Here is a 25,867-nt window from a genome sequence, read left to right on the forward strand (position 1 = left end):
ACAAGGCTAAATACTACTAGGGCTACACTCATGGTGGTTAACGCTAGTGTTTATTTCATATAAATATATATATATAACAGGCCACAGAAGAAGGTACGGTCTAGACCTGCCCTCTTTGTAACTTTGGTTATGAATTGGCACTATTCAAAAGAAGATCGAATGACTGATCAATATCAGACTGTCAGGATAGCTGATGCTCTGCATCCTAGTACTGAGACAGCAAGAAGTTTTCACTTCAATACTCTGAAAGAATTGCTTCAACTGGCAACAAACAACAGAATAAATGTGACTTTGTTCAACTCAGGTCTCTTGTTATCAGCTGAAGCAATCTTATAATGCAAGTATAAAGTTTTCTTTTTTAAGAGTTAGTGAGAAATCTTGTGATGCTTCATTTTTGCAAGATCTTGTGGCATAAGATCTTGCCACACCCTGAATCAAAACATTCACAAACGTTGAGTCCAGTTAGTAATTTGTGCAAGATGAAAAATGGGGGAAAACTAGGGGAAATGCTTTAAGTGGAAACAAACAATTGATTTAAGTTAATTCAACTCAAATTGACAGTTGCAAGAAGGTAACCTGAGCTGCAACTTAACTTGAGTTAAATAAACTCAGTTCCATAAGTGTTTATCAGACAATGACAGACGATAATTGCGAAAGTGTTTGAGGATAGCTTTTATATATCATGATAAGAGAGATCAACCATACTTCTGTGGCCATGTATGCAATCTAATACTACAGTACTACTTTTTCAGACACAGTGGAAAAAAGCTGCATTAAAAAATATCACAAGCACAGACTTGCAGAATTAAATAAACTCTATATTCACTACAGAAAGTTCAAATAAGACCAGCAGACAATGGCTGATTCTTATTTCTCTCCTTGTGAAGGAGATCCCCCCTCAGACACAGACGTCTGAGACAGTCATCATTCGTCCCCTCTTCCCTCTCTCATTCCCTTTCTTCAGTCTATAATATCAGTGTGCAAGCTCATCTTCTCGTCCTACTTTGAGCCTCCGACACATCAATAAATAAACCACAGTGACACTAATAGAATATCTATCCATGTGAAAAATGCCTCGTTCAGCACTCGCACAGATACGAGGAAGCATTGAGGTAGAAAAAAAAACTTTTTCTTTTGAACTTTTACTTTATAAAATGCTTAAGATTCAATTTTTCACTTTTTCAGAGGAGGCAGAGGAATTCATACAAGTCAAACAATACCACAGTTGATTCATGCTTCAATATCTCTGCTGCATTGTTGAGACGCAGGGAGATCAGACAGCAAACTCTGACATGAGGCGGGGATGGGCTTTTCTTAAAGGATTAACAATCACGGCTGTCTGTAACACTTCATAAGTGAGAGATGGAAGAACTCAGATTAGAAAGGTATAAAGGAGGAGGTCAACTAATAAGTGATTTAAGTGAGGACGAGGGGGCGCCAGTAGCCTAGAGGTCATGTCTGCACACCTCATATTCAGAGACTGCTTCCTTAAAGCAAGCAGCTAGCAGCACAGAAGCTCAAAAATAATGATGGTCTCAGCAGGTGTGGGTTCATCTGTTAAAATATGGAGCTGAAGCAAAAGCACCTGTGAGGATCTTTTGGGTTGTGTTGATTTTGGCATCCCCTGTGGGCAAAATTTCTCTTTGTTGATGATCATATTAGCTACATGAAAATGTAGATTTGTAACCTGACATGTCAAATAAACTGTATCACATGTCCACAGCATGGGACATAATGCACATACAACAGGGCAACAGCCCATAGATGGTGTTTAGGAGGGTAGAACCTTTAAAATGAACACTCACAGGGTGACTGCATGGACCTTTTGTCTGTCACATTCATTGGGCCAATCAAAAAACATTTGATTTAGTAGGCAAGTGCTGTCCTGGGAATAATCTACAGAATGTGAGCTTGACAGCATCCCTTATCCTTGCTCACCATCGGTGAAGCCAGGTTGAGTTAAACTCTTGTCAAAGCTGGTCAGGAAAAAAACCCAAAAAAGTCTTTTTCACCAAGAATTGAGTGTTTAGCCTTAATTAAGGCAGGCTACAGAGTCAATAGTGACTTTTAATTGAGATCAGCTGATCTCACGCTAACCCTGATGCCCAGCTGATTTGCTTCGAAGCAAGCTATTGGCTAATCAAACCCATGCTGCCTTGTTCAAACTGCTCTAGCCTTGCTTCTCCCTGCTGCTCCTTACGCAAGCCGCTTTCTGCAACCCTCCTCTACCCCAGCTCCTCCTTTATTCTGATTCTGACTTAATCAATGCCATTCTGTTGTCACTGATGCCTCCTCTGTTCTGTTTTTTTTTTTTTTTTTTAATATATATTTCTCTTCCCACCTCAGGCTTTGTGTTGTTCCTGCTGGATGCTTTCCACATAGGCTTGTGGACGGGCAGGGCAATCCCAGAATAGTCACATTAGTGCTAATTAACACAACACAACACAATAATAACTTTATTCATCCCCGAAGGGAAATTCATTTGTCTGCAGTCTCATGTAGACATCTGTTTATGGTAGAATTATAGAGTCTGATTACTGAGGGTATAAAAGATCTCCTATATCTTTCCGTCCTGCAGCGAAGAGAGAAGAGCTGTCCACCCCCGTTGTTTCTTTGCTCATTTAAGGTGATATGCAGTAAATGATCCATGTTCCCCAGAATGGCCTCCACCTTCTTCAGTGTGCATCTCGCCACCACATCCTCCAATGAGTTCAACTTGATCCCAACCTCAATGTCAGGTGTTCACTGGCTGAAGAAGTGGTTTGGATCTGCAGAAATCTATGATCATTTCCTTTGAGGTGTTGAGCAGGAGGCAGTTTTTGTGACTCCAGTCACTGAAGGCACTTATCAGATCACTGTATTCGGCTTCTCGTCCATTTCTGATACATGCCACGATAGCAGTGTCATCCGAGTATTTCTGGATGTGGCAGGACTCAGTGCTGTATTTGAAGTCTGATGTATACAGTGTAAACAGGAATGGAGCCAGGACTGTCCCTTGTGGAGCCCCTGTACTGCTCATTAATGTCCCAGAAACACAGTTCCCCATCCTGACAAACTGTGGCCTTCCTGTCAGGTAATCTGTGATCCAAGAAACATAAGAAGGATCCACTCCCATCTCCGTGAGCTTGTCTTTGAGTATGGTGGGTTGGATGGAGTTGAATGCGTTTGAAAAATAATATAATAATATAATATAATGATAACTGCTAATAAAGAAAAATATTTATAGCAGCAAATCAAAGTGGTTCTGACTGAAATATCTTTTAGTGCATTTTTGTCCTCCTCTTTTTTATAAAGACATGCTGTAACCTTGCAAAGCCAGATGTCTGGCCCAGACCACAAGGTCCTGGGCACCCAAACTTTTTTACCTAAAAAATGTGCAAAATTTGTATACCCATTAAATGCAAGAAAATTGGTTTACCTTACAGACTTGTACTGCTAAATTGTGAAGCTGCAGTGTATCTATTTTCTACTGGTTACTTGAGACTCACAAGAAACAAATGAACAATGTTACTTATTAACCAGTGCACAGGTTTAAAGAAAAACTGTGTACTTATGAATGCATTTGTATTTACTTTATTTGTGTTTTTCTCTTTTGTCTGCTGGATACCACTGAAAACAGCTCTTCATCTCAGTGGGTTCTCCTCACTAAAGCAAAGGTTTCTAGGCTGTAAATTGTTCATTACTAACTGCTGGCTACACTTGAATTAGATTCTGCTCCCAGAGGTTTATATCATTCATCAAGCGATGATAAACAATGTTGTTGATGGATTTTAGACTCCACATCATGTCATACACATGCGTCTACTGTGTTTTCTGATAAGATCTCGTCCTGCTGTCATTTAAAATCAAACATCTCACTCCCTGTCAATCTCAACTGTGAAAATGTCAACAAAGCCTGTTTCCAGAGCTTGCTGTTAATCACCTTGTCTGACTCTTACCCTGCAGCAGTGATTAAAAATTACCATACAGAAAAAAATCAATCCTTCTGCTGATGGTCTTGTTTGCTTTTGTAGCACTCTTAAGTTCAGCCTGATTCATTCCCAGCTAAAAACGCCTCACAGGAGCTTAAACATGATTGCTATTTAGAGCCAATCAAATATTAAAATACTGAAAACAGACTCTCTCCCGCTGAAAGCTGGACCTAATTTAGGACATTCAGCTGAAGGTAGCTGCTTTGGCACAGTGCAGAGACATTCAATATGTCAGCTCTGCTCTCTCTCAATGCTTCACTTGTCTCAGCCGGGCACAGCTGACGGCGGTGGTTGGTGCGTTGAGGAATGCTGCCCTGCTTCGGCTCCAGGGAAGATTCCTCAGCTCCAGCAGCAAGGTGACAGCTGCTGCCATGAACAGTCTGCAAACCAGAGCAGCGGCTGTACAGACACTTAACACCTAAAGCTGGGCGTCCCAGCAGGGAGTTTGCTGCTTGGCCTAACTGAAGTGAACGCATTGCTTTGATAGAGAATACTCAGTCCAAAAAAAGGCATCAAAGTTTACATTGAGGAAGGATAAAGAAGTTAAAGAGACTGATAAAATCTCTGATTCCACCCAGGCATAAAATACAAACCTTAACCTTATCAATCTTATCATGATTGTTTTTTATTTATCTCAATAAATTTTCACTTCACCACCTTAAGATTGTTTTTTTAACTTGTTTTAAAATTCCTTAAAAAATTCTTCTAAAATATTACTCCATTTATATGTGTATAGTTGTATTACTTTGTTTTCAAAATAAAAGCCTCAACCTTAAGAAAGTAAGTCAATTTCATGTCTTCAGTTGACTGGAGTTTTAAAATAAAGTCTCAATCATACTAAAAAAAATCTTTACAATCTTAAGCAGACAGGATTTTCAAAATAAGCCTCAATCACCAATGTTACTTCTGTTAACCTCTTTTCGTGAGTTTTGTCTAAGTCACTTAAGTTAATTTTTAAAATTAAAGATATAATATCAAGAAAGATTCTTTGAAATCACAAGAAGACAAGATTTTCAAAATGAAGCCTCAATCCCAATAAAGTAAGTCACTCTGAATGTCTTTAAATAACGCAACAATCATATTGACTACAGTTGTTTTCATGCTTAAGTAGACAAGATTTTTAAATTAAAACCCCAAAGATTTAAAGGTTAATTCCATGCAATCACTTTTAGTAAGTTAACTTAAGACCGTTTATTTCAATCTCTCCAGTGAAGTTATTTTTCAAAATAAAAGCATAAATAGAATAAAATAACGTACTTTACAATCTCAGGTAGATGAGATTTTCAAAACAAAAGCGTCAATCGTGTAATGGTTGCCTTAGAATCTGTTTGAGTAGAATTATTTTGAAAATGAAAAGCCTCAATTCTTAAAATCAAATCTTCATAATCTCTTAGGTAGACTGCACTTTCAAAATAAAAGCCAAAGTCATGTTAAAAAAATCTTCACAATCTTAAAAGATGGCATTCAAAAAAGAAAGCTTAAATCACTTTTCAAAATAAAGCCATGTTTTTCAAACTGAATCCTTAAGAATATCTTAATTATAGTGGATTTTCAAAGTAAATATTTTTTTTCCTATTCTGATCATTTGAATCTATAAAATGGCCTAAACCTAAAAAAAATAAAGACCTAAACATTTCCATTTAAGAATACAAATTTTCAAAATAAAAGCCTCTATTGAATAACATAAAATTTTTTACTTTCTAGAGTAAGATTTTCAAAATAAAAATTGGTACCATAAAGTATTTTTCTTAGAACCTCTTCTAAAACATCACATTTACAAATGATCTATCTTCTGAAAAAAATTATTGGAACATATTAGGAAGAATTTTTCAGTATTACTTGTACTTTTTGAACACAGACCCCCTACCCGCCCCCATCCCTGCATCGATAGCTCTCATCAAGTGATTTGTCAAGAGGCAGACACCTACACAAACACTTTAGTTACTTACTTCCTTTGTTTGGTTTGGGTCATGTTCTCACCAGTTCTCACAAACTGTAATCTGGTGGACTTGGAAGTAAACCAAGACCCCTGTTTTTAAGCGCACCAGAGTTTGGTTCTTTGGTCTGCACCAGAGTTTGTTTTGGCAAGATACCACAGCAAACCAAACAAACTTCCTGTCAAAATGCAACAGAGTTTTTGTCAAATAGACCAAGCAGCTCAGGTCTAAATGTGCTCTAAGTCAGATAGACTGGTGACAACTGATATTATTAATCCTGATAAAGTGAGTCATCTCTTACCATCTGTGGCCAAGGGAGTCTCCTCTGTGTGACTGGGTAGTCGTGGCGTTGGCCTTGGCGTAGTGTGGGCAGCCTGGGTAGCAGCCCTTAGTTTGGGGAGGGTCAGAGCCTCGCCGTGGTCACTCAGTGAGTGCTCCTTCAGCTGGCTGATAGTCATGGAGGTGAAGGGGCAGGACAAGCACTTATACATGTGCTGCTCACCTGAAAAAGGATCAAGATTCACCAGTCACAAACTCATCTAACTGATGATTTGTACTGTACAAAGGCAGTATTAGATAAAACATTGCATAGACTCCTCCAAAATCTCCTCCAATCACAAAGCTTAATCCCCTCTGAGCTGACAAATATGTCAACGTGTTCTCACTCAGTGCTCCCTGTGGACTAATTAGTGTTATTTTGGTAGAAAAGAGTAGAGCTGCAGCATTTATTCAAATTCTAATAGGAACACCTTGCACTATTTCACATGAACACTTTGATATTTAATACGACATTGTGTCAAATACATCTCCTGAATCTCTGAGATAAATCGTAATTGTAGGCATTTAAGGGGGTTCAGCTGATCATTTATCTACAGAAAGTCAACAGAGAAGTTTGTAGAAAACAATCTTACTATGATATGAAATTACTTTGAAGTTGGCTGGCTGAATTTTTAGGATCTGAATGCTGTAAATATGCACTGTAGTAACACATTTAAAGGAGATGGTCCAAAAGGTAACTAAAAGTTCAAATTAATTCTTGCATGAATCATGTTACCTAATTTGACCATTTCTTTTAATTTTTTTTTCTCTGCAGTCACAAATGAAACCACAAAAAAGCATGTGGCATTAAATTTCTAACCATTTTCATCAACAAGAATCAACCTCAAACAAAGATTTTGCAACTGCAATCTCTGGTGTCAAATAAATGTAGCGACTATGGGGCAAAACCCTGCAGTACTTTAAGTGTCCACTAGAGGCTGCCTCCAAAATCCAAGGAATCCCCATTAGGTCCAATGTTAGTATGCCTAATTTTACAGCAGGAATAAATGCGCTAAAGCCAAATTCAAACAAATAAATTTGACATTAATAGCTCTTTTTTATTGGTACACATTTCTTCTGGGGAAATCTTTGGTGATTTATTTTTTATTTCATCTAGCCTAGGAGATGGGGATAAATGTGTTTATTTTAACCCTTTATGCATATCTTTACATTTTTACACGATGTATTGCCATTTTTTTGATTATTTCAATTGGCTATACATCAATACAACCCTAAGAACCCAAATTTTAATGATATGTATGTGATAAGTCTATAGTCCTTAGCTGTGACTTAGTAGACTGATGAAATGCTGTAGCTCTTTTGAGTGTTTCTAGATGGATTACTAGCTGGGTTGAGTCAGCATTACCAACAAAGAAGCCACCACCATCAGGTAAACAACTCATTTTTCTCTGTTTGATGGTCAGATGGACAAGTGTAAGGTTTGGTGGATGCCAGGAGAATGTTACCTGCCTGACTACACTGTGCCAAATGTGAAGTTTGGTGGAGGAGGGATCATAGCAAGGGCCGTCTCTAAACTGTTGCCACAAAGATGGAAGCAAAGCATTGTCCAAAATGTCTTGGTAAGTTGAAGCATTAAGATTGGCCTTCACTTGAGATAAGGAGCCTAAATAAAACCCTGAGAAACAGCCCCATACCATTATCCCTCCTCCACCAAACTTCACAGTTGGCATAATGCAGTCAGGCAGGGTAGTTCTCCCTGCATCTGCCAAACCACACAGTTTCTGTGCTTACATTAATGCCAGCAGAAGTTCAGAACTTCCACTCCCTGACTGGCTGTTATTCCTAAACGTTTCCACTTTCACTAACAGCTGACTGTGGAATATCCAGCAGGGATGAAGGTTCATGAACTGTGTTATTGCAAAGGTGGCATCCATCAGAGTGCCATGCTTAAAGCCAGTTTAAGTCTAAATAATGTCACAGCAGTACTTCTGCCCAATGACAGTGGCTGAAAATGAATAAAGCAAAAATCTCTGTATACCTGTGCAGATGTTTATCAATCCAAATATCTAATCAGTCAATCACATGGCAGCAGCCAATGCATTTAGGCATGCAGACATGGCCAAGATGATGTGCTGAAGTTCTAACCAAGCATCAGGATGGGTAAGTAGGCTGATTTAAGATGCTTTAGAAGTGCCATGGGTGTTGGTGGTCTTGAAGGCATTACAATTAACACCAAACTTTGGCCCTGCCTTTGCAATATTGCAGCAGAAACAGAGATTCATTAGACCAGGTGGGGTTTTTTCCAATCCTCTATTGCTCAATTTTGATGATCCGTGTGAATTGTAGCATCAGTTTCCTGTTCTTAGTAGATAGGAGTGGCACAGTGTGGTCTTCTTTTGCTGTAGCTCTTCAGAATGACCCATTTGTATCACAAATGTTTGCAGAGAGAGACAACATGACTAGCTTCTTGATTTTATACAGGTGTGGCAATGGGTCTGATTGAAACAGAGGGGCTCAATGTTGAACTTTAAATAACTCTACTTGTTTTATCCAATAGGACTGTCAACGTATCACTAATCTAATGCAAGTACCTGTTGCGGCTGAATACTTTTGTCCGTATAGTGTATATTTGGCTTGCTGGACTGCAGCAGGAACAATGAAATAAAGAACTGACCCACACTGATGAAATCTAATGCTTGTTCTTTCTCAAACTGTGCAAAATCACCAGAGCACAAATTTCCAAATGTAATTGCAAATCAAAACAGTTTTGTATCAATTATCTGCAGACATCGCTAACTCTTTCTCCCGTTTCTTTTTCCCTCTGATCAGACAGTTGAGAGCACTTAAATGCTTTCTGAAAATTGGCCCGTCTGGTTCCCCCATCTTAAAAGATTGTTTCTTTTGCTCATGTATTGATTGCTCAGGTGGAGCTTTTTTTTGCATTATCTCAACCATGTCTGGGTCTTTGTCTGCAGTCTGGCTCCCTTAAAATGTTAAAAAAAACAGGATCACAGCATCAGAAGGAGCTTTTATGGGATTTTGAAGGTTCCTTATAATAAATAATACAAACCATGTGTTTATTTTGTGCAGAAATCTGGATCAAAATGGGATTCTTTGGGCTGTTTTAGGGTACACCAAATGTACTTGATGAAAGATGAAGCTGCTCCTTGTTGGAGTGTGCTGCATAGGCTAAATTGGGCTCAGTATTTTTATATGGAAGATGATAAACAGGAGGCTGCTATTCTGATCTGGGAATACCTTGTTAGTCATGGATACAGCTGCAAAATGTGATTAAAAGTATGAGTGTGTGCTTCTGTTCTTTACCTGTGTGTGCCTTGTGCAGGTGGCTCTTCAGGCGGCTCACGTAGGCAGATTTAAAGGGGCAAAGTTTGCACTTGAAGGGCTTGTGATGCCCATGGTGAGACTGCACGTGTCTGTCCAGGCTGGAGAAGAAACATAAGAAGAGTGGATATGAGATAAGAAGATAACAGGGAGAAATGAGGACAAAAGGATGGCAGATAAAGAGAGAAAGTGGAGGAAAGAAAGCCTCCACTTTGATGATTTCGACAGCCGGGTATTTTTCTGCAGCATCTAAAGCTCTCCGTTCTGTTTACCCCACAAACAACACATTTCCAATGACTACAGAACAAGGAGCCATGGGGTGAACTCATCTACCCACAATCCCCTGGTGGGACTGAGTGCGTGTATGCCTGTAGGGACGGTGGCTGTGTTTTTAATGCCAGCCTCCTAGGTGGCACGGGAATGCAGCTTGTTTCTGGGTCAGGGCACATACAGTACAGAGGGATTACACCTGGGAGCTCAGAGGAGATGAGGACTCTCTCTTCTCCCTCTCGCTCCGCGTCGTTCTGTGATGGATAAAACAAATCACCCCACCAAAATCTCAGACTCGCTGTAATGTTTGTCTTACTCTCCTAGGAGGCAGTAAATCTTAGAGAAGATTGAAGATTCAGAGGATGTGATCGGGTAAACAGAATACGGCGTTAAAGTGAGGTCTGTGCAAATGGCTTTGCATCCAGTTGATTTGTGGAGCAGCTGGTGCAAGACTGGTAAGGTATGCTATATAACAATGGAGGCTGTTTACAGGACACTTCCACCAGAGCTACATACTGAGCAGACTGTGAGGCTGTGGGTAAATTGATTTAACTGTAAAAACACATAACCTTCAAGAGATGGTGAAAAATAATGTCCCCGTTGTACTTCTGCTCAACTACACTGACTGAAATAGCATTAATATAGCACTGATCACTTTATTAGGTATACCTGTGCAGATATTTATCAATGCAAATATCTGATCAGCCAATCACATATTAGAAACCACTGCTTTTAGCCATGCAGACATGATCAAGATGAATTTAAAGTTCAAACCAAGCATCAGAATGGGGAAGTAAGCTGGTTTGATTGACTTTAAATGTGCAGTGGTTATTGTTGGTCTAGCAGTGCATTAAGAGATGCTCTTCTGCATACCTTGGTAGTGGTTATCTAAGGTACAGTTACCTATCTATTAGCTCAACCAGTCTGGTCAATCTCCTCTTCCAAGCTCTGCCATCAACAAAGCATTTAGGCCCAGAATACTGCTGCTACCCAGCCAGCATTTTATTGTGGGTCCTATATGGTTTGTATGCAGGCTACAGTATGGGTCCCATGTGGGTTTGTCCTTGGGTTCCATGGTGGCCCCACCTGTGACTGCCCATGACAAGTGCAGGTATGGATCAGCCCATAAGAGACCCATATAGGCCCCATTTAGAGATCCTTGTAATTGCCCATGTTTTCTCTAGAGATTAGGCCTATATGGGACTCATATGGGCTGATCCACACTTGCAGTTCACATGTCTTTGTTTCCACGGAGGTAAATGTGCCATATATGCCTTGCCCATATTGGCTGGCAGCTGGACTGCATGTTTTTTCCCCCCTGGATGGCACTGACAAAGGAATTTCATTGTTGCTCAACTGGATGGAGAATAAAAATTAAGTAGACATATGCCACATGCCCTGCTAAGCCACAATACTACTGTCTTTTAAAACAGAAAATGAGAATGACCCCACTCCTCTTTACTCACTTGTGTCTAAAGGGTGACACAAACTGGCAGTACTGGCAGCTGTATTTGTCTTCTCTGCTGAACAGCGCCATGGCTGAGTGGCTCCTCTCATGAGACCTCAGTCCCTGCATGGACATGAAGACTCGGTCGCACTGAGCACACGGGTGACCCCCTGCTGTTAATCGCTGCTTCAGTTGATCCTCCGACACCACAGCCCTCGCTGCAGCCACAAGGGCCGCTGCACATCCTTCAACGGTGTCCTTCTCCAGCTCCCGTGTCTCCGGAGTGACACCGACAGCGGCGGTCTCTGTGGAAACGATCAGAGGAAGCGGGGGTCTCTCAAGGCCATCTGCTTCAGCTGCTTCATCTCCCTCCAGGTCGCCGTTTGTTAGGCTCTCTGAAGGCAGCGTCAGGGGGACCTCGCTGACTTCCTGCTGCAAAACAAAGGAGAGAAAATGTTTAGTTGCCTTCCTGAGCTGGCTGACTTTGTCAAAGCCTTTTTATTTTGTGATGCAAAACCAGAATTTTAAACTTTATACAATGCCAACCCTAACCTTAGGAAACACAACACTGAAATAATCAAAGATAAAGAGCAGTAATCCACTGGAACAGTCAACTGAATACCTGTTGACAAAAAGCAGTCTACTGAAATATCACTAATATTCTGGCAACCGTTCAGAAAGATTTATTTTTGTCCCACATCATCGTAGATGCACAAATACATAAGCAATATTTAAGTAAAGAAATGTTACCGACAGTATTTGTGCAAATTACCCATGTGTAGGTATTTACTGACTTTATTTAGACTTTTTTGTTACCACGGTTTATATCAGGGATTGAAATCTTTTGATTTTTCCAAATTTTATATGGAAATATTTGTGGTTACGCTTCCATGATATGGACAAAATTTGACAAACATTTTCACCAAAACTCTCTTTAATGTCAATAGGAAACAAATTTCAACAAAGTAAGTCAATTAAATAAAAATATGTAATGTAACATAAATGACTGCATAAATTTTCACCATCTTCACCTCTTGCAGATTGAATAAGATTGTCCTCCAGGATTGTTTTCACATTCATTTTACCCTCTACCTTTACAAGTCTTCCAGGGCCGGCTGCTGAGAAGCATCCCCACAGCATGATGCTGCTACCATCGTGCTTCACAGTGGGCAGGGTGTGTTTGTGGTGATGTGTCTTTCTCTTTGCCACTCTGCCATAAAGCTTTGACTGGTGAAGAACCCAGGCAACAGTTGTATGCAGAGTCTGTTCCATCTCAGCTGCTAAAGCTTGTACTTCAGAGTAGTCATAAGTGTGTTGGTGGCCTCTCTCACTAGTCTCCTTCTTGCACAGTTGGTCAGTTTGTGAGGACGGCCTGATCTAGGCAGATTTACACGTGCCATATTCCCTTCATTGCTTGATGATGGATTAAACTGAACTTCAGGGATCCCCTGACTTATACTTTTCAATAACCTTTCCTCTGAGTTGCTTGGAGTATTCTTTTGTCTTCATGGTGTAATGGTAGTCAGGAATACTGATGAACCAGTGACAGGACCTTCCAGACACAGGTGTCTTCATACTGAAATCACTTCAAACACATTCACTACACTCAGGTAATCTCCATTTCACTAACTGTTAGACCACTTGTACCATTTGACTTGACAATGTTGAAATAGGTCAGTCACTTATTTATTACTTACATATTCTTATTGAATTGACATTACTTTGTAGAAATCTGTTTCACTTTGACATTAAAGAAGTTTTTGTTGTATTGTATTGGCGGTGATTGATTTATAAAATCAATAAAAGGGTGTGTAAATGACTTTTTTTTGTAATTATGGTACTCTTGCAAGTAAGACAATGTGCAGGAGTTTGCTTGCATTCTTTGGAGTTATTCCTCTCCACTGCAACTGTATTATGAAAAATACATTTTAAGTTTTTGTAGATGTAAAATAAATAAGTGCGCCACAATTTAACATAAAAAATAGCAGCAGCTTGTTAAAAACATCCCAAATATTCACTTTAAATACAAGTATTGCTTTCGACTAGAAAAATAGCCAATCATTATACTGGATTTTGGGATGGCACATGGGGCAGGGAATCAGTTTTTTCAGGGGATCCATGCCATCCCTGACCATCCCTCTGTACATGGCCCTGCACACCACAAACAGCAATTCTTAATGAGTAAAACAGACATCTGTCCGGCTACTGTTGCAACAAACAGAGAGCAAAGCATCACATCTGCCAACAATACCACCATCCAACTGCAGAAAAAATCTCCCTATTTCTTCTTCCCTCATCTGCTGGGATGCAGCCTGGTTTCTGTAGTCATCACAAGTGGACGGACAATCACCATGACTTTTTTATCGCCCCGAGGAAGCTCATTTTTTCTGTGAAAGGACCTGACCCTGCACTTCATGCAGCCATAAATAAGATGTGGCATCCAATGGGCCAACCTTGCCATCTAGTCTGCTGTAAGTGCACTGTCAGCCTGTTCTTTATCCTACTATAGCAGAGACCAGTGGCATTTCTGGAATAGAAACTGAACTTATGATACTATAAAAGCAACAATTATTTTTAACCCTATAAAATGTAAAGCAAACAGTTTATTCCATCTAGTAAGGCGGTCTTTGTGCTCCTCATTTGTCTGAAACCAGCCCTTCCTAACTATATTAAGGACAGACAAAGTGCCTGACAGAGGAACCAGGCCTCCGTCTGGGTGAGGCGTTGGATCCTGAGGCCTGTTTCCCTCACTGGCAGCCTCAGTGGAATACTAATGTTTGAACGGTTACCCGCCGCTGCCCTAAAAGTTATGGCACACCACTATGTCCTCCACTCCTCCCCCCTTCACTGCAATGGGACAGCATTAGTTGTTTTCTCTGAGGGAAGCTGACAGAATGTCTACCCAGAAGCCTCCACCGCCGATAAACAAGATGGGAAAACAGAACCAGAGCTCACTAAAACAGATCACTGCAGAGCTGGGAGGATGTCAGGTACATACATATAGAGAAACTGTGGACAAAGGCTTTCACTCATTTAAAAAAAATATATCAATCTATGAAAATCCGATTAGGCATACTTTTGGTTGGGAATATACTCCAGTCTTCATGCTAAACTAAGCTAACTAGTTAAGCTAATTGTTCTAGCATGATTTTAAAGGCTATTGTGCAACATTTTAAGCATTAATACTGCAGATATCATATATAGCAATAATAAAATATTGTTTATTAATTACTTCCTAAAAGAGTGATGCAAAACTCCCTCTGGGTTTGTTGCTCTCAGCTCTGTGTTCACACAGATTTGACAACGCTTTTCCCAGCTTTTTTATGTTTCACTCAGAGGATCTGGCATGTTTCAAACATGTTTTTTAATGTGGACCCCTCACTCTCATAACGTTAGCCTAGTCACCAAGCTGATGAAGAGAGTGGACACCTCCATAGAGGTGCAATGATGAGGTTTTGCCTCAAGAATGGGATTTAAGGAGGACTAACATATTTCAAAACCAAAGAAGACAAGACTTTGTTTTGTCTAACATACTTCTGATGCATCCAATGGACATCTACTCTGAGAGATGCATATTATACCGTTAAGGTATCATCTAACTCTTGCAGAAGGTTTTTTTTCCTAATGAAATATTGAAATATTTGTTTATATGCAAAAGTAAGTGATGGTTTATTTCAAACATGTTAGAAAAGAGAAAGTAGAATCATACAATGGCAGACAGGCATAAAACTAATATGCAGGGCAAAATGAGGGCAATGAATTGGTTTACATATTTATAAAGCAGTGGGAAGTATAAAGTTATTTAACACCACCCCCTTCCCCTATCATAGTAATAGTTAATTATTTAGCTTCTGCATCAATATAAACCTATTCAGTAATCAATTCTCTTAGACCAGGGTGTCAAACCCAAGGCCCAGGGGCCAAATCCGGCCCGTGGTACAGCAGATTTCCTTCAGTTTAAAATGTAAACCTGATTTAAAATATCCTTGTTAAGTCATAAAAGTGATGAAAAGTCCAAATAATAAGATAAAAAGTCAGGAATGTGGGAAAATAAATTTATGTTTCCATTAAATATTCTTGATTTTGCATCCCACAGTTATGACGCAAAGTTGTGGTTTTGCTTTTTATTTCATATTTTGACCTTTTTAATTCACATTTTTGACGTTTTATCTATATTTTTACCTTTTAGATGCTCAATTTCAAATTTTTCAGTTATATTTTGACCTTTTAAGGTCACAATTTTGAATTTTCTCTCACATTTTAAACTTTTTCAGCTCCTTACTTTGACTTTTATCTCATAATTTGGCCTTTTGTACCCTCAATTTTAATTTCAAAGTAATATTTGACCTGTAAAACTCAAAATTTGTTTTTTTTTCTCAGGCTTTGACATTTTAACTGATAATTTTGAAATTTATCTCATATCTAAACCTTTAAAAATCATGATTTCAATTTTCTATCTCATGTTTTGACCGTTAATAATCATGATTTCAACTTTCTTTCTTGTATATTTTCCTTATGAAAAGATGATTTTGTCTTTTGACCTTTAAGCTAATAAGTTTGAATTTTTATCTCAGATTTTGAGCCTTTTTTCCCTGGATTATTCATTGCTGGTGAAAATGAGGTTGACAGTTTATGGTTAAATGTTGACCCTGTTAGGCTCTCAGGTTGGACCCAAATTCAGAATTTGGCCCCTGCTGTGATTAAGTTTTGATCATCCCTGTTTTAGACCTATTATATATTATAGACAATCAGCTATATCAATGTGTGGTTTTAGACCTTTGCTCACCTGCCTCCTGGACATTTATAATACCCACCTGGCCATCAAAGAAAGCAGCAGTGTGAGCAATAAAACTCAGCGTCTTAAACCAGCTGTTGAGAAATGATGTAAGAGCCATTGAGCATCACCAAGCTGTTCTGTTGCTCAACTCTCTCTAACTTATTTCCACTATCCAAAAATGGCTGGACATTAACTTGCCAGAAAAACATCCACCATGAACAAGCACTTTCTCTCTAAGAAGCCATGATTTCAATAAAAGTTTGTCTTTAATTTCCCCTATTTTTGTCTGTTATTTGTTGTAATTTTGCATTTTTTTTGTGATGCTGAGGTAAAGGAAAATGACTTTCTAAACCTCTGTGTGCCTTGTACATATGACAAAATTAGAAGGGAAATAGCTTTGAACCAATTCCTACTGAAACAAAATAAAAATGATATATAGCAATATGTTACTTTCAAAGAATCAAGACGCATTTACCTTAACATGCCCCTCTTTGGCCTCTCCGTACTGGACGTGCTTTCTGAGGTGGTTGCAAATGGCTCGGAGGGTGGGGTGAACCTCTACACAGAAGTTACACCTAAATCCAATGGGGGTTTTGTTTACAGGGCTTTCCTGTTAACAGAAAAACAAAGAAGAAACACTTAACTTCACACTAAGATGCTACAACAATTTCTGCTTATTACACTGATTTCTTCTTAAAAGGCTGTCACTACTTAAAACATTTTTTGGCTCATGTTGACTAATGTGGCTTAAGTTCAGGTAGGATTTGTCAGAAATATTTAAAGAGGTACATTAGGTCCCAGTCTTTAATTCTAAATATAGACTGTGTCTCTGGCTCCTTTGGCTGAACACCATTGAAGCCAAAATACCCTGGGAACCGACACAATGCACTGATGAAGTTATTCGGAGTTGAGACATTGGAAGCTGGAAGTCTGAGCAGGGACCCCTACGCCCCTCCCCCTGCATCAGAGCAGACATATCGCACCCTTTGCACATGCTATAATACAGTTACCTGTGTCACAATGTGCATGTATCGGAATGGACTCTAAGCAGGACCACAAACAAAGGACTGGGTTGGCTTGTTTAACATTTTGTGGGTTGGTTAGTACTCCAGTTACTTAAACATTTGAGCAAAAATACGAAAATGTGAGTTTTTTATGTCCCCATTGAAACTGTCTTTAAAATGTCAAAGATCCCTGAGGTCAGTTGCCACACATTAGAGCGAATTCTTGTGCCAGTCTGAAGGAGATATTTACTATTAAGATAACTTCATGACTGTATGATTAGTTATCCTTTTAACTCTCTAGTTCCTTTCCTCTTCAACTCTAAAATTCCAACTGCAAACACTTTAAGGAGCTGCATATATCAATAGAGTTTGTGCTGTTTCATTAAGCCTAGTCTTCTAAAATACTCAAGCAATACTACTTAAAAAAATGAACACACCTGGACCTCCGATGGCATGATAACAACCAACCATCACTGCACGACTAATTTCAGGTTTAGCAAGAATTCATTTGATGCATATTTTAACTTTAAACTTTGAGCTATTTCCCATTTGTTAACATGGGGGAGGAAGGCTTTCTGACCTGTACTGCAGCTAGTCAGCAGGGGGAGCTCCAGCTTCTGGCTATCTTAATTTACAGTCTATGGTCGTAAAGTGCTGTTTTTATGCTTTTATCCCCAATAACCTTAAAGTAGCGTCTGGCAAATAAAAATGAACTATTTACAGTTTTATTTGTGCATTCACAAAGCTTTATAGATGACTTATCTTGCTTACCTTCTCTGATTTGTTCTCCAATAGTTCTGTGGATTTCACTTTGCTGTGAAGCTGCCTCCTCCTCTCTATCCTCATGGCTCTCTTCTGAAACTCTTCATTGTGGTTCAACAGATGTTTGGCCAGAACGTGAAGATCCAGGAACTTGAGCTCACAGTGAGAACACTGGTACAACTCTGAGTCTTCATCTCCGAGACCTTCTGATACGACAAAGTCTCTCTTCAAGTCATTGCTGTGATGGTCATTGTAGTGCAAGGAGAGCAGCTTTCCTGTGTTGAAGGACAACCGGAAGCATTTCAGACACTTAAAAGGCAGCCAGTCGTCATCTGCATCCTGCTTGGGCTCTAGTGGAACCTCAAGAACGTCTTTGTCTTCCTCTTCCAGCGAACTTTCAGAGATCTTCTCAGGTTCTTTGGCATAGATAACAGTAAAGTAGCGACCAAGCTTGCTAGCATGCTGCTTCTTGGGGAAGACACCTGGGTGGCGTTTGATGTAGTGTGAGACGATGCTCTTCCTGCTGAAGGCTTGGAAGGCGCAAAGCGAACACTTCCTTCTTTCTACAGCCAAGCGTAAGTCTTCGCTCATCTCTGTGTTTTCTCCTTCCACTGGTGGGACTGCCACCACCTTGCTCACCTTTTCACTCATAGTCTTGGAAGCAGCCAGGCAGTGGGTGTAATAGGCGTCTATGTCGTGGCGCTTCTGGTAGTGTGCTGCCAGGCCTTTGCGTATAGGGTTGGTGTATGAACACAAAGCACATTTGAAGACATTGTTTTTCCCCTCTGGTTGGGCACGCACGTTGTTGTGCTTTATTCTGTAGTGGCGAGCAATCCCTTTCCTGGTGGAGCAGAAGTATTTGCAGAGCTGACACTTGAACACAGCATGTTTTTCTGTCTTATTGATGGGTAACTGGGAGAGGGCAAGGTTCAACTCACTGACCTCTTGGACTTTTGCTGTGCTTGAAATATTACCAGTGGTGCTGCATTCAGCTACTGGCTCTAAGTCTTTACCTGTGGCAAAATTTGTCAAAGAAGGGTTGAACATTTCTGAGACGGACTGATTGTGATATTTCTCATAATGGATTTTAAGTTTCTCCAGTGTCCCATGGGTGTATGGGCACATTTTACACCGGTATGCGCCATAGCCCTGCCTTTGAGTTTTGCACTTGTCATCTCCTTCATTTAAATCAGCGATCTGCTCTATATCATCTGCAAAGTCTTCTGCAGTGACCTTCACTGAAGGGTGTCTTTTCTGATAGTGAGTTAGGACACCGTGGATTCGGGAGTTTACATACGGACAGTGGCGACATTTATACACAGAACTTGGGTTGATATCAGCCTCCTGTGCAAAATCTGCTGCTTTTACTTTCATGCCTGGGTGCTTTTTGCCATAGTGGGTGAGGAGGCCGTGGAGACTGTTGTACTCTGAGAGACATACAGTGCACTGATAAGGATTGTTAGAGATGGAAAGACGTGGATGGGGAGGATGGGCGTTGCTTTCTTGAGGTGAGGTGGCGATGACAAAACCTCTATCATCTTCAATAACATCGCAATTGTAAGTCATGGATTCTTTGGCAATCTGCAATTGGATCTTTTCAGCTGAACCGTTCCCTTTGATGATATCCAAAAGCACAGATTCATCCCCTTTTATCACCCATGGGTGGACTGCTTGATAGTGATTTGTAATATCCCATATTGTACAGGCCTCGAAGGCACAGTCTCTACATTTGTAATGCTTCGTCTCTGCATTCCCCCCTTGTTGGACAGTCTCAGGACCAGCCCATAACTTACTAGCCATGTATGTGTAATCAACATTGTGCTCAGGATGGCGTCTTTGGTAATGAAGGAGCAGGCCTTGGGGTTCAGCATGGGAATAAATGCACCACTCACAGTGGTAGCCAGCCTCTAGGATGCCATCTTGGTAAGCCCAGTGTAAAATTGTCATCGCTGTGGCTTTCACTGTAGGGTGCTCTTTCTTCAGGTGTTTCTTGAGGGCATAGACATATGGGGATGTGTAGATACAGTGTTTGCACTTAAGGGAACGCAAGGGTTTAGCAGTTTCAGAGTCTGGAGGGGCTGGGGTCACAGCAGAAGAGACGCTGCTCGACTGAACTAACTGTGCACGCTCACGCTGACTCCGAACAACCGCAGTGTGACGACGCACAAGGTCTGCATTAGCCTTAGTTTCCCTGTGCTTCTTCTGGTAGTGAATGAGTACTCCTTTCACAGTGCGGTTTCCATAATCACAGTGCTCACAGAAGAACAACTCGTCCTCCCCTTTCTCGCCACTTCCTAGTTTAGGGCTTGAGTTGTTGGATCCATCGTGACCGTTATTTTGGAACTGCTTCAAAAACTGTTTAGGGGTGGAGATTTGTAATTCATCCATTAGTTTCATTAAACCAGGAGTAGGGGCGCCATGTTTGATATATTTAGCTGTCACTTTAACTTCTGGGTGTCTTTTTTGGTAATGAACCAACACACCAACGACAGATCTGTTGCTGTACACGCAGTGTTTACAGTAGTACATTTCGTCATCCGTTCCATACAGTGGGACATTACCTGACTGTTTTGAAGGTGCAGGCATGCTAAGATTATAAGAGGAGTTTGCAACCTGCTGTGGTTGATCCACTGAGATGACCTTCATTGTTTTCTGAATGCGGAAGTAAGATGCCTTCTGCTCAGGGTGCTTTTTCTGGTAGTGAACCAGAACAGAGTGCATGTTAGGGCTAGCGAAAGAGCACACGTCACAGTCATAGACAACCACATTGCCACCCATTGACTCTTTGAGAGAGTCCGTGTCAGCAACTTCAGGCGTCTTAGGGACAGTTTTAAGCACTGGGCTGGAGGTGGATCTTGGGGTTGAGGAGGAGGAGGTGGAATTAAAGTTCTTAGGGCCAGAGTTTAGTATTTCCCTCAGAGTTTGTGATTCGCCTGTTTTGTGGGATTGCTCCACTACGTAGCTGGAGAAGATCATCGCATTGTTGATCTTCACTGTTGGATGCATTCTTTGGTAATGGGGCATCAGGCTGCGGACATTCGGGCTTGTGTATGAACAAAAGCGGCACATGTACACCAGATTTGGTTGGTTGAAGTTGAGCACATTGCTCGCTTCAGGGTGGTGATCCATGTAGTGTTGGTGTAGATCATTGTAGTTTGTGTATTCGATGTAGCACTCAAGGCAGCGAAATACAGCGCTCTGGTCTTCGGGATCTAGGATGTACTTAAAGCTGAACTTAATATATGGGTGCATCCTCTGGTAATGAGTGCTGACGCTACGAGCTGACTTGTTGTGGTAGTCACAGTGTTTGCAGTAGAAGCGTGTAGCTCCTGGTTCCTCAGAAAAATCAGCGCCCTCTTGCATGGTACTATCATTCGGATCGACGGAGATGTTCTCGCTATCATCGGAGAGAGTTATTGATAAAGGAATGTTTCTAGGTTTTGACTTAGGGTTGCTTTTTCTTTTCCCTATTCTACCTCCATCGATGGACATCATTTCTCTTGCATTGAGCTGTTGAGCATTATAAGCAAAGACCGGGTTTGTGCCATCATGGCTCCTACTGTCATTTTCAGTGTGATTTTCTCCTGCCTCTTCATCATCAACATCGTCAAGGTTTATAATCAAGTCTTGCTGGCTTTGGCTTATCTTGCTCTGAAGGTTACTTGCAATCTCATCGATTCTTGTCCGCTTCTTCACCGATGATAGATCCAAAGGCAGATCATTGATGGACTTCCTAGCTCTTTTCCCTGTAGCTAGGGACTTTTTGGTGGCAAGTCCTAAAATGGAGGTTTGAGTCTTTTGGAGGAAGATTGGAGAGGCATCGACTTCAGAGTCCTGCTGGTCGGCCATCTGGCTTTCAAAGACAGTAGGATCAACGTCGTCACAGTAGGAATGCTTATGCTGCTGGTGTACCCTCAGACCCTTCAGAGTCGTAGTGGAGAAGCTGCAGAGTGAGCAGCGATGAGGGTTCTGCTGGTCGTTGGGCGTGCTGGTTGTCCTTTTTCCGTTCACTTTGGAGGTTACGCTACCTCCGTTGACTGGTTCTGCAGCACCGTCACTCTGAGGTTCTGGGCTATCACTTGTTAGGTCCATGGTATCCACATCTGAGGTGCTGTGGCTTTGTTTGTGTGTGCCGAGTTTATGAGGGTTGGTGCAAATAAACGGGCATACATCACATTTATACACTGTGGCTTTACCAGAAAGGTGGATGTTTTCGATGTGGCGGGAGATGCTACGCCTGTGCATGGTTAAGAAGGAGCAGAATGGGCACTGAAATCGGTTCATGTACTTCCTAAATGGTATTCCCTTTGTCTCAAGTAGTTTATTATCTTCATCAGTTAAAAGCTGCTTTGCATCTGCGGACAGCGTCCCTGTATAGCTGGTATCATCATCAATGTCCCCAAGATCTTCGTCATCATCGTCCTCTAAGCTGCTCCGAGACTCCTCCTCATTGGGTAAAGTGGAATCCATCTCTATGACGCTGTTTGGAACATCAGATGATGCAAACCTCTTGGATAAAATGGAGGAGCCGGTGCTGTTTGGAGTCACAGCACTCATTTGTGCCAACTGAATAGATGGGATCTGCGGGAGTGACTTCTCCACTGAGTCTTCTGCAACCAAGTCGTCCTTCCCTTGAACATCAGTGATGCCTATCGTTGACTGCACCGGGCTTTGAGAGGGAGCAGGAGAATCTGCTTTGGGTGAGCTTGCACTCGCCTCCCCTTCCATCTCTGCAATGTTGGAAACTATTTTCACCTTGTCGCTGTGTTCTTTAACCACGTGAGCTGTCCAGCTGTCCTTCTGGTCAGTCTGATAGTCACACCACTCACAAGCAAAAGTTCCCTTTAGTCCACAGGCCGATTCGGATTCCTCTCTGACCTCAGGAGAATCTGCAGCACTTTCTGAAGGAGCTTTGTTGTGATACATCAGCTGATGCTTCAATATCCTTGCTTTGCGTGGAGACTTATATGTGCAATACTGGCAGGAATACACTTTTGAATTGTCCTTGTGCATTATAACGGTGTAGCTAGGCTGCTTAGCTGTCTGCAAGGAGTCGCTTGCATCTGAGTCTTCCTCCACAACATTATGCACTTTTTTGGTGTGGTTTCGTAAGAATGATTGCGATCTGAAGTAACGGACACAGAACTTGCACTGGTAAAACGGCAGATGAGTCTCAGCTGTCTGCTTTTGTGGTGTTTGGTTGGAACTGTCAGTAGAGTTTGGGCCTGAAAAAAGAAGAAAAAATGTGTAAGAAGTCAGCTAAAAATAGCTCACAGTCTCACTTTACTGATATCATGCAGCCTTTTTTTATCAGAACCAGAAATAAATCAACTAATGTGTATGCCCCCCTTTAAAATTTACAGTTATCCCACTGTGATTAAAAAGTGTTTCTTAAATCTCAAGAAATCAACTCAAACATCTGATTTTATGTGCTAAGCATACTCATTCCAGCTTTAGAAGGCGTGTAATCCTTGTCATCCTGATCCTCACATTCCTCCTCTCCCTCCTCATCCTCATCCTCATCTTTCAGGGAGTCAGACTCGTCGGCATCTGCTGGCTGCAGGAAAACAGTGTGCACTTCCTGTATGTGGGTCTTCAAGTCGTCATATGACTCGGCACGGAAGTCACAGCCATCACACTGCAGTACCTCCATCACTGAAAAGAGGGAGCACTCCCTGGAAAATCAGGGAAACCTGCAAGAAAAGGAGACAGACAAGAAATCCTTAGGGAGAGCAGAAAAGGACTCGAGGACTTGTTTGATTTGTGGTAGAGCAAAGATTCAAATCCAAGCAAGGTAATTTTTCTCTGGTAAGAAAGAAATATCTTATTACACCTAATACAAGCCACATTAACATGACAAGTCCAGATAAATATCTTGTTTCAAGATACAAAGGATCTACTATCTAATTTGGATAGAAGAGTACAGTTTGCTCCTCCAGTTGGCTGATTTTTCCTTATTATTTCAAATAATTCACGCCTCATTTTTGCCTTTTGCATCCCAAAAAAGGCTATTTTCAGTGCATTAAGACCCTGCTCACTGTTTTCAGTTTTGTTACGTTGCAGCCTGATACTACAGTCGAAAAAATTCATTTCTTTTCTCATTAATCTATGCTCAGTGCCCCATCACGACAGAGTGAAACAGAATTTTAGAAATGTTTGCACATTTATTAAAAATGCAAAACTGAAATATCACATTGACATCTGCAAAAAACTTTAAATTTAGCTCAGGCTCCTCCCATTTCTCTCAGTCTTTGCTGAGATGTTTCTACACCTTGATTGGTGTCTACCTGTGCTAAATTGAATTGATTGGGCATGATTTGGAAAGATGCACACCCCTCTATAGAAAGCTGTACAGCTGACAATGCATATAAGAGCAAAAACCAAGCCATGAGTTCAAGGGAGGTCAGGGTACGGAGTGCAGATTAATAAGAATAAAAATGTTTTTTTTTTTTTTTTTTTTTAAACTGTAGCATCAGGCTGCAACATAGGAAATCGAAAGAAGTGAAGGGGGTCTGAATACTCCTGAATGCACCATTGCTTATATTGAATTTAATGAAGTTCTATGACAAGAATTAGATAAAAACACTTGCAAAGATTTGAGTTTCTGCAACAAGCTGGGCCTTCAGTTATATTAAATGCTTTCTCTGAAGCAGGGAAGCTGTTTGCTCAGCGCTGCTGTATTACAATGCTTCACTCTGAGGTCATTTCAGGACATCTGGACGAATGTTATCCCCAGTAATACTTCAGGATCCTTGATAGTGAACATGCTCTTCCATAAAAATGAGCTTGGTGATGATCTAGTATGATTATCGACAGCAACTCCAGCTCTGAACAAAGAATAATCAAGTTCAGAATAGATGACACATCTTTTCCACATAACAAGAAAGACAACGGCCAAAGATGCTCTCAAATGTTCATGATTATCTTCTTTCAGAGATATTCTTCTTAGGCAGAGGGTCATTTGCATAGTTTTAAGGGGCTGTGCAAGATGCATGTAATAATCTGCAGCAGAATGTTGCACCTTGTAGTATATGTTGCACAGGAGAGGGAATATGTCTGCAATCGGAATTAGAGTTCATTAAGACATGCATAATGCAATTGTTTCCTTATTGTGTTTCTTTACTCCTACAGATCAATTTGGAATTTTTGTCTTTATTGTAGAGAAAAATAATTTGGAGGTCTTACATATGACTGAAACTGAATATGTAAAGCATGGTTTCTGCATGTATATCGCCTAACATCCAAAAACAATCAAGTAAAATTCAAATAAAGTCATCTGTGAGTACAAAAGCCACACTGCAAAAAACACCAAATCATGGTCAACAAATTTAGAACATTTCTAGGAAAAACATCCAATTACACTTACTATAAACCACATTCACACAACTAGTCCAGGTAAATGTCTTCGTTCAGGATGAAGGGCTAGTTAAAGTCTCAGTTGCTTCTACTATAAGAAGAAAAAGTCTTTCAACGGTGCAAGAAATTGATTCTAGTTGAGTGTCTCTAAATGAGGTGTCCATATCCAGTAGTCTGTTTTCACGGTGCATTAACAGAGATTTATATCCATTTTAAGTAAACTGTTTGATATCCGATAGCTCAGGCTGCATATGGAGGTGGCCTGGGATTCCTTCATCCTCACTGGATTGGTTTTGTAGACACAATGTGTGTTGGCATGTATTAAAACAGCCTCAGTAACTGACATGATCCACGGTATTCCACAAGTAAACAAAAGCATGGCTTCATTTATGTCCATCCAGCCTCATTCAGAGTGGTGGGGATTGCAGCTCTTTATAGAAATCTGGATTATTAGTCTCATCTCTGCAATAACAGTCCGTCTTTAAGCTCCCAAATGGCTCTGCAGTTGGTACCATTTTGCCATTCTTCTGTCTGTAGATATAAGCAGAAATAGAAGAAAGGAAACAGCCTTCAACAGGAGCTGGGTCTTGTCATTCACAAAAGGAGCCAGCTCTAAAAACCAACTCGTCTGTGTACAACACATCACAACTCCCTCTTAGCTTGTCTTGAATAAAGTTGAGGGTTCAGCTTAACCCAAATTGGGCGCCGATAAGGAGATCAGC

At 40.7% G+C, this 25,867-nt stretch overlaps 1 protein-coding gene across 2 annotated transcripts in view; it reads right to left on the minus strand.

Moving 5' to 3' along the window:
* znf462 (zinc finger protein 462) overlaps nt 1-25,867 on the minus strand; it is an 88,725-nt gene that overhangs the window by 15,670 nt on the left and 47,188 nt on the right. Inside the window, exons 2-7 of one of the 2 annotated variants that reach the window (XM_041810468.1) lie at nt 23,280-23,482; nt 17,799-23,014; nt 16,499-16,633; nt 11,266-11,678; nt 9,512-9,630; nt 6,210-6,410 (exon numbers count right to left, since the gene is read on the minus strand). In XM_041810468.1, coding sequence (XP_041666402.1) covers nt 6,210-6,410; nt 9,512-9,630; nt 11,266-11,678; nt 16,499-16,633; nt 17,799-23,014; nt 23,280-23,442 — 6,247 coding nt within the window. In that variant the 5' untranslated portion in view covers nt 23,443-23,482. Of the gene's footprint in view, nt 1-6,209; nt 6,411-9,511; nt 9,631-11,265; nt 11,679-16,498; nt 16,634-17,798; nt 23,015-23,231; nt 23,483-25,867 lie in introns of both variants that reach the window. The other variant, XM_041810466.1, reaches the window with a different exon arrangement.

Source organism: Cheilinus undulatus, linkage group 17, assembly GCF_018320785.1.
Source record: "Cheilinus undulatus linkage group 17, ASM1832078v1, whole genome shotgun sequence".
NCBI classification, from domain to species: domain Eukaryota; kingdom Metazoa; phylum Chordata; class Actinopteri; order Labriformes; family Labridae; genus Cheilinus; species Cheilinus undulatus.